Source organism: Symphalangus syndactylus, chromosome 3 (genome assembly GCF_028878055.3).
Source record: "Symphalangus syndactylus isolate Jambi chromosome 3, NHGRI_mSymSyn1-v2.1_pri, whole genome shotgun sequence".
In the NCBI taxonomy this organism is placed as follows: Eukaryota; Metazoa; Chordata; class Mammalia; order Primates; family Hylobatidae; genus Symphalangus; species Symphalangus syndactylus.
The window spans coordinates 20,564,133-20,579,104 of NC_072425.2; the positions used below are offsets into that span (position 1 = coordinate 20,564,133).

At 55.6% G+C, this 14,972-nt stretch overlaps 1 protein-coding gene across 6 annotated transcripts in view; it reads right to left on the reverse strand.

Moving 5' to 3' along the window:
* The window catches only part of NEK6 (NIMA related kinase 6), a 103,133-nt gene that overhangs the window by 62,861 nt on the left and 25,300 nt on the right, over positions 1-14,972 (reverse strand). The window contains exon 1 of one of the 6 annotated variants that reach the window (XM_055271142.2): positions 3,813-3,933. The exons of 4 other annotated variants lie outside the window; for them this stretch is intronic. In XM_055271142.2, the coding sequence (XP_055127117.1) occupies positions 3,813-3,858 (46 nt within the window). In that variant the 5' untranslated portion in view covers positions 3,859-3,933. Of the gene's footprint in view, positions 1-3,047; positions 3,493-3,812; positions 3,934-14,972 lie in introns of those variants that run through there. One more of the 6 variants, XM_055271141.2, reaches the window with a different exon arrangement.

Below are 14,972 nucleotides of genomic sequence, written 5' to 3' on the forward strand. Positions count from 1 at the left end.
CAACAAGGACAGCTCACTGCACTGGCCACTGGCTGGGTCAAGGCTGGACCAACTTCAACATCAGCCAACATCCACGGGTGAAATGGCATCTCCCAAGAAACCTGCAAAGTACCATCACCCTCGTTTTGCTGATGAGGAAACTAAGGCTCCAAGGAGAAACATGGCTTGCCAAAGTTGAGTCCACACAGTGGAGAGAGCTGCCATTTGAACCTGCTTCTCAGACCAGCCAGACTGAGCAATTACAGAAAGAAACTCAGCGCAAGCCCAGGGGCTGTAAGGAATGCCACGCCCAGACAGACTGGCTGGCAGGGAGCACCAGAATAACAGCCCCCGCCAACACAGTGTGCATCACACATGCACCAGGCAGGTACCCAGTGCCGCTTGTACCTCGTTCACACTTACAGACCCCTAGGCGGGCGCCGCTATGATCCACATTGTTCAGAGGAGAAACCAAAGTTCAGACAGGTTGAGTGACGGGTGCCAGGTCACACAGCAGGCGGCAGGCAGAACTGACACTCGAAACCAAGTCTGCCTTGGTCCAAACTGCCTTGGAAGAGGGTGTGAATAAATGACTGAATGAATGAATTCTGGCCCAGAGCTGTGGCTCTGGCTGCTGGGCCCTTCCCCAGCCCCAGCCCCCCTTCTTGTCTGGTCTCAGGATAAGCAGACGTTGCCCATTCATCACTTGACAGGAAGCAGCACGATCTCAGGCCAGAGTCATGGGGGCCTGTCGAGCTGGAGGGGACAAGCCACAGATGGTGTCTGGTTTCCGGCCGGGTCCTGTGTTCCCTCATGCTCACCCCAGCTCTCCACCTGCAAAGCCATGCATCCTGCCCAGATTCTGCAGCTCCATGACAGCGGAAGCCTGGCTGCTCTAAGGTGCAGGGATGCAGGACCATGAGCCACTCCTGGAAGGTGGCCATGAAGACAGGTTCCCCTCTGCCCCCTTCCTCGGGGTGGTGGGGCCTCCCCCAGGGTGGGCCTACAGGATCAGGAGGCCAGCTGACTGGGGGCCACACGGTGTCCACCCAGAAACAGGGCCACTGTAGCCTCCGGATGCCTCGCCCTCCCCCAGGACCCACACCTGGTCTTCATCCAGTCCCACCCATTCTTCCTCCAAATGTCTTCACTCACCCCAGGGCCCCCACCCTGTGCTGGCCTTGTCCCTCCTCATTGGGTCCCTACAGTTACCTTCAGCCTCCACACTCCCCTCCAGCCCAACCTCCAGCCCACCACGGAAAGGTTTTCCTAACACACAAGCCTGAACCTGCTGATCTTTCCCGAAACTCCACAGCAAAAGGTCCGCACACCGGGGCAAGCCATTCCCTGACCACCTGACATGAGCCTGCCCTCATGCATTTGCCCCCAACATCCCCCAGGCCTTGCATGCAGCCATATTAAATGAGCGGTCCCCCTCCCCAGTGACACAGCACCCTTGTCCTTCCACGTCATTCCACGCACCAGCCTTGGACTAAAGACCCATCGGTGCCTCTCAATGAGCAAAGTCCCACTCATCCACCAGGACCAGATCTCTTGGCCCTCCTTCATCTCGGCACTTTTTTTTTTTTTGAGATGGAGTCTTGCTTTGTCGCCCAGGCTTGAGTGCAATGGCGCGATCTCTGCTCACTGCAACCTCCGCCTCCTGGGTTCAAGCGATTCTCCTGCCATTTGAACCTGCTTCTCAGACCAGCCAGATGGAGCAATTACAGAAAGAAACTTAGCACAAGCCCAGGGGCTGGAAGGACTACCACGCCCAGGCAGACTGGCTGGCAGGGGGGAACTAACACACTACTCAGGCTCCCGAGTAGCTGAGATTACAAGCACACACCATCTTGCCCAGCTAATTTTTGTATTTTTAGTAGAGATGGGGTTTCGCCATGTTGGTCAGGCTGGTCTCGAACTACTGACCTCAGGTGATCCTCCCACCTTGGCCTCTCAAGGTGCTGGGATTACAGGTGTGAGCCACCACGCCCGGCCATAGTCTTGGCACTTCTTATGGGACCTTGGGGAAGTCCCGTCCCCTCCCTGAGCCTTAAACGTCCCCATCCACAAAAAGAAACAGCCTGAGCTTGCAGGGAGGCTGCGAGGACTCTGTGAGCACACAGTGGGCAGCCAGGGGGCACCAAGGCCCCTTCTTCCCTTTCCCATCTGGTGGCATCTACACAGGTTTCTCCCTAAAGGTGGGCTGTTGAGGACACAAACTGCTTCCTTTGTCACCATGTCTGCCTCCTCTGCCAGCCTTTAAGGGCAGGGACTGACCTTTGCGGTCATCTCTAAACCTCCAGTGCCTCACCCAGGGCCCAGTGAAAAGTGGGCACCCAGGGGGAGCTGGCAGAATGAATCTCTGACTAGTAGGTGGAGGGGGCTCTTCCCACCCTCCTGCAACCCCAAGGAACCTCTGCTGAGGGCTCGGCATCCCTGTGGTCACAGATCAGACAAAAGTCACTGGCTATTCAAAACCAACTGGGCTGCACACTGCAGCGTTCCCAGCGCCTTTTCGAAAATCGAGGAGCATTCCAATCACCTTTCACTTCCTCCTGGGGTAATAAAACCCAATTCTGGAAGAAAAAAAATGCAGAAGCTGTAAACATCTTGTCTCTCAGTTAAAGGAGCAACAAAGCATTTGGCTTCTGCCCAGAAGGTTCTTGACTCCGGGACCTGGTCAAGGCTGGGTCCGCTCCCAGCCTCCCTGAAGATGAGGCTGAGATCTGCTGAGTGCTTCCTCTGTGTCGGGCACTGCAGGCAGCAGCTCAGCACATCCCTGCTGTGAGGTCTGCAAGCCCTTCACTTTTACAGATGAAGAAACTGAGGTGCAGAGAAGTTAAATGACTTGTCGAGCTCATGCAGCTGATAAGCAGCATGGCCTGATTTTGAACTCAGATCCAACCCTCTCCAAAGTCTGCATTTTAATCATTTGCCTGAGGTGATCCTTGGCGACCACAATGCAGCTGGGGAAAGCTGCGGTCTCACTCTAGGAGTCCCAGGCCCACTAGCAGGCCCACCATCCCAGAGACCCCTGCCTGCCTGGGAAATGATCTTGCTCTCACCTCGAGGCCTTGGCAGGCTCTGCTCCTCCTGCCTGGAACGAGCTGCCTCCCAGCAAACTTCTCTCCTGGGCATCTCCTCCAGGCAGCCTTCCTGGACTCACCGTGCAGCCCCCGGGGCTGTTCCACTTGGTCCTCCTTCCACTGTCGGTCAGCTGGGTAGTAGCTGCGGTTCTGCTCTGAAATCCATCCCCTCCCTTAAGCCCCAACCTCTCCCCAGTGGTCCCCCTGGCATGAGTTGGTCTCGGGGGCCAGGCTTCTCCCTCCTGGCCTCAGGTGTTTCTGTACTGAGTCAGCAACCAGTTACCCAGCCTCTCCTCTGGATACATGCAGAAGTATCTACTGCCCGGGGTGCTGGTGGGTTACACGACATCGCACGAGTTGAAAGAGCTTAGGGCCAGTCACTCCCAGCTCCACAGCCTGCTCCCCCGTGCTGTCTCTAATTCATGTGTCTTCCTCTCCTTGAACATGGAAATGTCCTTGAGGGTAGAGACTAAACCACTCTCTCCATGGCCCCAGCAGGTGGCAGAGGAGAGGCTGGGTAACTGGTTGCTGACTCAGTACAGAAACACCTGAGGCCAGGAGGGAGAAGCCTGGCCCCCCAGACCAACTCATGCCAGGGGGGCCACTGGGGAGAGGCTGGGGCTTAAGGGAAGGGATGGATTTCAGAGCAGAACCGCAGCTACTACCCTGCTGACCGACAGCGGAAGGAGGACCAAGTGAACAGCCCCGGGGGCTGGAGGGCTTCGGTGTTTGTAAAAAGCTCACCCTGGGTCCCAGGTGAGCATCTAGAATCCCATCCAGTGGCCTCCATGCAGGGAAAGCTTTCAAGCCCCTGGCCTCCCCTAATTTTCTCTCCTTCCTACAGGCAAGAAGGGGCAGACAAAACCGACCCTAGAGAAAGAATTGCTTTTTCTGCTTCCCTGGAAACTCAGAAGTTCTGGCCAAGCCCGGGGATTACTCAATGTGAAACCAGCCATCAGCAGCCACCCCTGTCCCAGGCTAGTGGCAAAGGTCCTGCCAGGCTGGTGGGACTGGCCGAATGGGAAGCCCCACCAGCAGGTCGTTGAGCCAGTGGTGGGTGGCAGAGGTGCAGCCAGGTCGAGGTCCCTGGAGCCCCAGCCCTGGAGGTCCCTGGGGCCTGGTTCTCCATCCCTCGCTGGACACACCCCTGAGAGCAAGCGGTTCCCATAGCAGGAGGCAGAGAAAGTCTGGGAACCTTTTTGAAGTGGCTCCTGAGAAGCTCCAGGGAAGGTCTGCTCCACTCTGGGTTGAGGGCAGACATGAGGTGCCTGGGCCTCCAGGGAGCTGGGTGGCCTCTCTCGGCTGGGGTGGGTGCAGGAAGAAGGGCCTCTGTCTCCGCATGGGACTTCCCCTTCCCAAGACTCCAGTCCCCAGACACCACCAAAAGGAAACTCCCCCACCACGCGCTGCTCTAAAAATAGCTCCGGCTGCCACCTCCAAGGCGAATGGAACTTGTCACAGCCGCCACAGAGCCCCCTGCTCACCAGGGACTGGAATCTGAAGGCAGCGCCACCCGATTAGACTGGTGCAGGCTCAGGGAGGGACAAGGGTCCTTTCCTTTGGTCCTTGTGCTCGCTCCCCACCTATCCACACTGGGGCCCCCCAACATGCTGAAAAGCATAACCGTTCTTGCTGTTTGTTTATTTATTTATTTGAGATGGAGCTTCGCTTTGTTGCCCAGGCTGGAGTGCAGCAGCATGATCTTGGCTCACCGCAACCTCCGCCTCCCAGGTTCAAGAGATTCTCCCTGCCTCAGGCTCCTGAGCAGTTGGGATTACAGGCACCCGCCACCACGCCCGGCTAATTTTGTATTTTTAGTAGAGAAGGGGTTTCTCCATGTTGGTCAGGCTGGTCTCGAACTCCTGACCTCAGGTGATCTGCTGGCCTTGGCCTCCCAAAGTGCTGAGATTACAGGCATGAGCCACTGTGCCCGGCCCTTGCTGTTCCTTTAAAAGCTTAACCCTTTCTATTCTCTCCTTTGCAAACTGGGCCCACATCCTTGGTTGCCCATGAGATGAGAGTCCCGGCAGGCGGCAGTCCTGGTTCAAGTTCTGGCTTAGCCACGTCCCAGCTGTGTGCACCTGCGTTCTCACGGGTAAAACAGGGACAAGGGTAGTATCTACTGCCTGGGGTGCTGGTGGGTTACATCACATCGCACGAGTCGAAAGAGCTTAGGGCCAGGCTGGGCACATGGCAGATACCCCATCAGTGGGGTTGTTATTTGATTGTTACTGCATCCTTATTCAGGCCCTGCATTCTCCAAAACGAGGATGCGGATCCAGGATCAGAGGACGCGGAGTGTTCCTGTCTTCCCTTCGGGACCCCGCAATGACTCAAACACAGTTCCTGTTCTTACAGGTCCCCAGGAGCAGGCACTGAAACTGCTATCCACAAGCCAAAAAGAGCGTGAAGCTGCTCAGGGAAAGGACCTATGGCTGCTGCTTCTGGCTGGGCCAGGTCACGGGGAGCTTCGGACAACAGACAGAAAACCTGAGGTGGCCCAGAAGGACCAGCAGGGTTTGGACTAAAGGGGAAGGGGATTCCCAGTAGAGGACATCGTGGGATCAAGGGCACAGAGGCCAGACAGACCCCCGCCACCCAGTCTGTGAGAGGAATCTGGGCTCTGCAGGCCAGCCCCAGCCCTTGGTCCCCAAGAGGGGCTCTCCGTGGCCAGCGCCTGCTTCCTTTTTCAGAACGAGCCACTTCTGCCCCGGGCAAACCACCCCTGTGCCCCATCTGCAGCTCATCGCCACTGGGACTGACACAGGCATACGGCAGCTGAGGCCCTGGAGGACGCGTGAGTGAGATCCTGGCACCCAGGCTCTGCTACCTGACACACACCTTCCCACCAGCTGGCCCCAACTGTCGGGCACATGCCAGGTGCCAGCACCCTTGGGGGCTGAGGCTGGGCCCAAGCCAGCCATCCACAGGCCCTGGGGGCTGGACTCCCAGTCAGGACCTGGTGCGTGCGGCACCCGTTGAGGAGGTGGCCACAGATCCATGTCCCCTACAACCCTGCTAGTGGCCGTTACCAGCCTCATTTCACAGAGAAGGCTCCAGATAGGCCAGGCCAGGGCCTCCTGAGAGTCACCGCGAGCCCCCAGCACAATCTCCACGCAGCTGTGCACAGCTCAGTGCATCCGGGCGGCGGCGTCTTCTTTGCCCAGTCCTACCACCCATACGGTGTGAAGGGGCTGGCGCATAATCACAGCATCTGGGGCCACACGATGGCAACCCCTGCACCTTCCTGTGTCGCTCTCCTGACCAGGATCCTCACTGAACCCTGGAGTTGGGCTTAGGAAGTATGTGGCCACTTTTAGCTCCGCAGGACTGGCTTGTGCTCTGAGCTGTGCTGTGTGTGGTCTGGTGGCCCAGGACTCATACAGCCCGGACTCCCGTAGGGCTGCATGGTCTTGGGAAAGTCACAGGCTATCTCTGGGCCTCAGTTTCCCCACCTGCAACATGAGTGGGTTGGACTCCACAGTCTGGAAGTGCCCTTCTTGTGCAGATGTTTCTTATACGGCTGACAGAGGATCTGTGACTCACTGGGTTGCTCTGAAATTAAACTGGGGATCCTGTATTTAATCACATGTTCATTTCTGGGCACTAGAAAACCAGATCTTTTCGTTCTGGAATTGCTAAGGGAATTTGTTCTTGGACCCTGGATCACTTCTGAGCCCTCCAGCCCCTTCCTCATGCATAGTAGCCATAGCGACGTGGGGCTGTGGCTTGGATGCCTCCTGGGCTCCCCAACACACAGCCATGGAGGTGTGTATATGGGGGCATGCACCCAGGGCACCCATCAGTGTCGGGTGCTGGGCCAGATCCTTCAGGGATAGTAGCAGCCTGTGTGATCACAAAACAACCCTGGAAGGCAGACAGTGTATCCATTTGACAGATGAGGAAACTGAGCCTCAGGGAGTCCTGGCTGCAGAGGCAGAGCTTGGATGGGAATGCAGGCCTGAGTCCTGACCTGGACATCCTCAGCAGTGTGTCCAGAGCACCTTCCCCTCAGCAAAGGAGCAGATGGAGTGTGTGTGTGTGGGGTGTGGGGGGCAGGGGGACGGGGGAGGTTCCAGTCAAAGTGCTTAACTAGGTCAGGCGTGGTGGCTCGCACCTGTAATCCTAGCACTTTGGAAGGCTGAGATGGAAGGATCACTTAAGCCCAGGAGTTCAAGGCTGTGGAGAGCTAGTACTGTGCCACTGCACTCCACCTGGGTGAAAGAGCAAGACCCTGTTTCTAAAAAAACAAAAAAGAAAACACCAACCAAAAAACCCCAAAGTGCTTAACTGCATTGCTGAATCACAGAAGGGGCCGTTAATTTCAACGTGGGGCAATGAAGGGGGCTCCAGGGAGGCAGTGTCCTGGATCTGGGAAGAGCAGGCCAGGCTGTGGGGAGGTGGAGAGGCAGCAGGCTCAGGGGTCTGAGAGCCCCGAGTGCAAATCTGGTGCTGCCTCCATCCGCCCATGTGAGCTTGGGCCAGTCCCAGGGTCATCCCTTTGCAGTTCCCTCTTCTATAAACTGGGAGCCACAGTAGGACCCATTTTGTAGGGTTGCCGTGAGGACCAAGTGAGGTATTTTACATGCAGGTAAAATACCAGCCCAGGACTATCAGGGCCCAGGTATGCAGAAGAGCTTAATAAATGTGGGTACTGGGCCGAGCAGGGTGGCTCACGCCTGTAATCCCAGCACTTTGGGAGGCCGAGGTGAGTGGATCACTTGAGGTCAGGAGTTCGAGACCAGCCTGGCCAACATGGCAAAACCCCATCTTTAATAAAAACACAAAAAATTAGCTGGGCGTGGGGGCGGGCACCTGTAATCCCAGCTGCTTGGGAGGCTGAGGCAGGAGAATCACTTGAACCCAGGAGGCAGAGGTTGCAGTGAATTGAGGTCACGCCACTGCACTCCAGCCTGGGTGATGGAGTGAGACTGTCTCAATCAATCAATCCATCTATCAATCAATCAATGTTGGTACTGCCACTGTTATGATTCCTGTTATCATAAACAACCAGCACTCATGCAACACCGATATCGCTGCAGGAAGTATTTCCAGAAACCCACTTTCCAGGGAACCCCAGCCTTATGGACACCAGGCCTTTGGGCCTATGGACCTGGAAGGAGGCGTCCAGGGCCTCTGGGGACCCCCCTTTTGGGAAGGTGAGAGAGGCTGCACGGCTGTTGCTCCAGGAGCTGGGAAGTGATGGAAAAGCATTTTACAAAGTTACCAGGACAATGAAATTGAGCTGGCCCCCTCCCCCACTGTTTCCATAAAATAAATCTTGGCCTGCGGCTGGTGAGAGACCCTATATATTTACATGACGATTGTGCCTCATGATCACAGGGCTCATGGTTCCAGAAGCAGCATGTGGCAGAGATGACAGGGGTCCTAGGAGAGTCACTATTTTCCAGCGACTTTTATTGTCCATTATATCCCGGCGTTTACAGGGCTCTGCTCCAGGCCTGGCAGGAATATCGCACATCGTGGGGCTGGCAGGACTTAATATTCCAGTCTCGGTCCTGCAGATCCATCCTCAGGTCTCATCCATCCAACCAAGTCTTTGTGTGATTTTGAGACCCCAGGGAGCTCCACGGCCTCTGGTGGACAGGGCTGGGGTTCTACAGGCACAAGTACTCCCACCCAAGCCACTGGCTTAGTTCCAGTCTGTTGTTTCAGCCTCGAGGGACACTCCCAACTCTGTGGCTGTTCTTGGGTGAGCAAGGGGCTGTGCAAAGGAGAGGGCTTATGGGGGTACACTAAGCTGGCTTCTGGCTCGTGGGGGCAGCTTGTTACATCCTAGGGATTTTGTGAGACAGCTGATATCACACTGGTTGCTTGAAATCAGCCATGGTGGGAATCTTTACACCATGGGAACTGGCAAATGCTAGAAGTCAGGGGTGTGTACAAACCTCCCTTGTCCCGGAACTGTTTGTTGAACACTCACCAGCGTACCCCGGGAAAGAAATAACCCAGTGGGCACCTGAGCACCTGAAAGGACGTGGGCTCAAGAGACAGGTGTGAATCCTGACTTCCTCAGCCATTTGCAGTGTGACCTTCAGTAAGTAATTTCACTTTCTGAGCCTCAGCTTCCTTATGTGTAAAATGGGCCATACCTAAACTCCTGGGGTTGCTATGAAGATGAGGACACTTTATGGAAATTTCCCTGGGTGGCATTCAGTATGTAATAGGTAACTTTCATCATTCATTTATTCAAAACTTACTGAGCACCTACTCCATACCAGACTCTGTCTTGGTGACAGGGATACAGAAATGCCCCAGAGGGTGACATGACACATTTCTTCTGGGCGGTTCTTTTTTTTTCTTTTTTGAGACAGTGTTGCTCTGTCACCTAGGCTGGAGTGCAATGGTGTGATCTTGGCACACTGCAACCTCCACCTCCCAGGTTCAAGAGATTCTCCTGCCTCACCCTCCCAAATATTCAGGGTTATACCTGCACGCCACTACACCCAGCAAGTCTTTCTATTTTTAGTAAAGATGGGGTTTCACCATGTTGGCCAGGCTGGTCTCAAACTCCTGACCTCAGGTGATCCACCCACCTCAGCCTTCCAAAGTGTTAGGATTACAGGCATGAGCCACCGCATCTGGCCTGGGCAGTTCTTGATGGTCTACAGAGTGACTTTTGTCCACACTATCGTAGGGAGCCTCATGACAACCTTGAAAGGTGGGAAGAGTGGGAATGATGTTCACTTTTGAGATGAGGAGATGGGGGCTCAGGAGTGGCCATGACTTGCCCAAGGCCCCTTACCAGCGGGTAGCAAGGTGGGGCTCGGCCCCGCATCTGCCTACGTCGTGCTCCAGGCCCACCTTGGCACCCATCTCTGAATTCCCAGGCCCAACCAGGCCGGCCCCTGCTGGTGCCAGGGTAACCTGAAAGTGAGACAGAACAAAGGACAGGAGGACCTGGGGGCCCCAATCTTGGGTTCGAGTCTTGTCTCCATGACCTCCTGGCCCCTAGGTCTTTCCGCTAGGGATCCCCATCACTAGGCCAAGAGGGCTGCACTCTGGAGGCTCCTGACCCTGATGTCCCAGGGTCTATCCCCAGGCTTCCTGGTGTGGCCAGCTGTCCCTCTGCCCCCGCAGCCAGGGACGACTTGGACATATCAACACCTGCTGTGCCCCAGCTGGATACCAGGTGAGCCAGGGCCTCTCAGGCAGGAAGGAAGAGGGGAGTGAAGTAGGATAGGGCTTGTGTACCTCATCTCACGCTGCCAGGCAGGACTCATGCACCCATTTCACAGATGAGAAAACTGAAGCTCAGAGAGGGAAAGTCCCTACTCGTGTCAACAGCTTCGGAGACAGATTCACACCCTAGGCTGGCAGCCTCTGGAGCTCATGGCTGGGGTACCCAGCACAAATCAGAAGGTGACCAGGCCCCTCAGGTCTGATGCCCTGGGGCCTGCAGATGGGACAGGACTGGCCCCTGGGACTCAGCCCCGAGTGCCTCAGGAGCACTGCAAGGAAACAGGAGAGCGAGAAAAGTGCAGGCCAGTCTGATGACTCAAATCACCTTTGACACGAGGAGGTGGGCAGAAGCACGCAGCATCTCTGGTGGGTTTCGCCTCGCTTCTTAGAAGGATGCGTCACCAGATTTTGTTTAATCAGCACTCACCCGACCTTCGTCCGGGGTGGCACCTCTCGGCTGGCTTGTCTCTGTGGCAATCACAGACTGGCAGGTGGGGCCACCTCCCTGTCAACAGGGGACATCTTCTCATTTCACAGCCGGGGAACTTGAGGCTGGGGGATTGGTTCAGGGACACACAGCAGGGACTCGAGTCTTCCAACTCCTTTGTCAAGAGGTTAATTTTTCTATTTGTGGAGAAGGGAAAGGAGGATCGTATAGAGCTTTGAAAGAAAGAGAGGGGGAAAAAGAACTAACAGCTGAATAGAATTGCAACAAGGCCTCCAGCCAGCCCGAAGAGGTTTCAGACATTCTGTGCAGTCGGAATTCTTGTGGGCTGAAGGGTCACGCGATTTCCTTTGCAAAAGGCAGTGTTGAAAAAGTCTGACTGAGGGGGAGGGCGGGGAGGGGAGAACTGTCCACGAGACTAAGAGTCATGAGTTTCAGCCTTGGCTGCCCCAATGACTTGCTAAGTGACCACAGCGAAGTCCCTTGCCCTCTCTGGGCCTCAGTTTATCTGTATTTATTTAGTATGTACCCAGCATCGTTCTATGCACTTGAGTGATGTTAACTTACTTTAATCCTCATAACAGCCTTGTGAGACAGGTAAATATTATCTCCGTTTTACAGAAGGCGAAAACTGAGGCTTACAGTACGCTGCCCAATAGAGGTGGAAAAACTGGGATCTGAACCCAGGTTGTGTGGCTCCAGAAGCCACACTCCTAACTGCTGGTGGCCCGGCCCTCCCGCCTGCGGCCGGCCCTGGCTGCTGTCTCGTGTCCTTCCTGTCCTAACAGGCTTTGCATCTGCGGCTTGGACACCATGGAGCCAGCGGGCCTGTGTTTGGAGATCCTGAACCATCCTCCTCGATCTCGGCTGTTGCTCCGATCTGCTGCCTCTTCCATGAACTCTGATTTCTTCAGTTCACTCGGTGGCCTTTAGAAACCACAGCCTGGGAGACTCTCGGGAGGCTCCCTGGGTCACGGCAGCCATCGACCCAGCCCTTTGAGCCTTGCTGGGAGCCTCAAGTCCAAGCAGGAACAGACGACCCCACTCTGATGTCTGCTTGGAGTTTTACATGCAGGTCGGCCTCTGGGACTGCAGGAGGGAGCCTGCCATTCAGGCATCCAAGAAAAGAGTGAGAAAAACATCTATTCATAGCCAAACAGAGCCTGCTCTGTGGAAACGGTGCTACCAACGCGACAAGCAGACCAGCTGTGCGAGGGCTTCCCGAAAAGTCTGACCTCAGAGCACCCGCATGGAGGGCTCAAAGGCTTGAGTGGTCACCAAGCCTGTAAACTATGCCTCGACGTTCAACCGTGCCGTTCCTGAGGGAATACGGTTCTGACCCAAAACCTGGGCTTGCCTTCCAAAATGAAATTCTTCAGACAACAGACATTTTTTGGCTTAAACAATCTGCTGATCTGTTTTCCTCCACTCTCTAAAGTAAGGAATACTCACACTAACAGGAGCCACAAAATCACGTGCCACTACTCCGTGGCACCTACTGCACCACGTATTTGGGTCCACTGGCTCACCCCATGAGGTGGGCATTCCTGCCTTCATTTTGCAGATGGGGAAACAGAGTCAGAGGGGTGCAAATTTGAAGACCTGGGAGACAGCAGAGGCAGGGGCTTGAACACTGGTGCCAGCCTGGAGTTGGGGATGAATCTCGGCAGATCCTGTGTCATTAAGGGAAGCTCCCACCAGACATGGAAGAGCAGAGAAAGTTCCACCAGGCGGTGCATGTGGTCTCGGACCCCAGACACACACATTCTTCCCTCCACAGGCGTCCGGAGAATTCCTGCAGGGGCAGGTGTGGAAGGACAGGGCCCAGCTGCAGTCAGAACAGCTCCATAGAAACCGCCTCAGTCCTGCCTTTTTAAGACACTGGAACCCATTAACTGGGAATTTTGTGCTGAACGCCCAGAAAATCCCTGGAGCTTTGTTCATAGTTTTGGGTCAACATTGGATAATCATTAAACAAACGTGTGCGTGGTCGCTGCCACACTCCCATTCTACTCCTGGGAGCAGGAAAGACCTGAATGCGCTCACTTGAGGCCTCATGTTTCACCAGATCCCCAAGGACTCCGCCAGTCCGCATCCAGTATTTTATTTTATTTATTTATTTATTTTTGAGACGGAGTCTCGCTCTTCGCCCAGTATGGAGTGCAGTGGTGCCATCTTGGCTCACTGCAACCTCCGCCTCCCTAGTTCAAGCGATTCTCGTGTCTCAGCCTCCTAAGTAGCTGGGATTACAGATGTGCGCCACCACACCTGGCTAATTTTTGTATTTTTAGTAGAGACAGGGTTTCAAAATGTTGGCCAGGCTGGTCTCGAACTCCCAACCTCAGGTGACCCTCCCGCCTCGGCCTCCCAAAGTGCTGGGATTATAGGCAGGAGCCACTGCACCTGGCCCACATCTGGTATTTTAAAGATGGGGAAACCAAGCCACACAGCAGAGGCGTGACATGCCTCCAGGCATTCCATTATTTGCTCACTCAATGGACACACGAGTGCTGGGCACCAACCATGTGCCAGGCAAGGGGGACCAATCTCCATCCTCAATGGGGCTCTCAGGCGTCCCTTAAACTACAACCAGGGTGCCCGCTGCTCTGCAAAGCAGGGTGTGGAAACACAGGGAAATATGCGTGCAGTCTACCTGGTGCATGGGATTTTTCCTCAGAACGGGAAGCAGCTCTGAGTGGAGGAATGGGGGCAGGGCACTCCAGGCAGAGGGCATGGCACTTGCAAAAGCCTGGAGGCGAGGCAAGCCCCGTGTGAGTTGTGGGATAGAGTCCGAAATGACAGCAGTGGCATCAAGCCTACAGAGGGGAGGCTCAGGAAGTAGGATCCACAGGGCACTGCCACGACCTGCACATGGCTGGTAAGGGGTGCAGAGCCAGGGCTGGCACCCAGCTCTCCAGGCTCCCTTCCAGGGCTCCCTGCACACTACCCTCCCTCCCACGATACCAAGTCTAGGTGGGTTTTCCTCAATGGGTCATGTGACCAATCAATGCTTGAGATGCAGCTTAGCAGCCTCTGTCCTCTGTCCAATGCTATATGCGCACACTCAACTTCCCCACCCCTGCCTGGTCGTCTCAGCTAACTGTGTCCTCAGGACGTGGGGAAGGAAATGCCTATAGATTCTTCTTCCCAAGAGGCCCCACTGAGGCTCCGTCGCAAGAGTGGGATGAAATTTACGTTCCGGGCTCCAAGATGCTCTCTCTCATTCCGTATTGACTGAGCACCTACTATGTGCCAGGCCCTGGGCTAGGCATGGGAAGGGTTCACCTTGTCATCCCCAGCCTTCCTGAGAGGGACAGGGCTGGAACTCTGCCTCCTACTTCACAGGAGAGAAGTAGGGCTCAGCAGGGCTCTGGGACTCCCTTGCTTGAGAACACTTGGCAGGGAGTTGTCAGGGCGGAAACGTCTGATCACAGGGCCTTTGCCAAAATAGATAAAGGCCCCTGGGGGAACAGGGGAGGCTAGATTCCCTCCTTCCTGCCCCACAGGCTGCCCTTTGTCCACAAAGCGGGGGAGGCTGTGCTGGTGGGCGCTGCTGGGAATGGCGGGGACCTGTCATTACTGGGAGGGGCCGCTCTCCAACCCAAAAGAGCAAAGCCAGGGCTGGCGGTCTGTGCTGGGCGCTGAGATGTTCTCAGCCCTCAGTGGTCCTGGCTGGTGCCGCCAAAGGACCAAACGCTGCAAGCCTGTTTTTAAAAAACATCGTGCTGAAGACCAAGACCTACTCAGCACTTGTCTTTGGGGCCTGTATGAAAGCATAGGAACGAATTTGGGATGCAGAGAGTCAGGGGGACCCTGGCCCTCCCCTGTGCCCCTGAGTATTCAGTGGGCGTGTCTGACCCACCCCCCTGTGGCCCCAGCCTGGCCCTTGCTGTGGTGACAGTGTTCCCCCACCAGACTCTGCTCCTGGGTCTCCTGCCTCCTCCTGGGAATGAGGGCAGGCTCCCTGGATCTGCCCTCCTCATCCCTTATGCCCTCAGAGTAATGTTCCCCCCAAACCCTTGTCTATCTGGAACTGGGGCATAGGCCCTTACTTGGAGATACTAATCAAGTTAAGCTGGGGTCACGTGGGATTAGGGTGGCCCAAATTCAATGACGGGTGTCTTTCTATGAGGGATGGACACAGAGACAGATGCACAAGGAAGAAGGCCATGTGGCGACAGAGGCGAGCGCTGGAGGGACGTGTAGACAAGCCACGGAACACGGAACACGGAACAAGGAACAAGGAACAAGCAGGG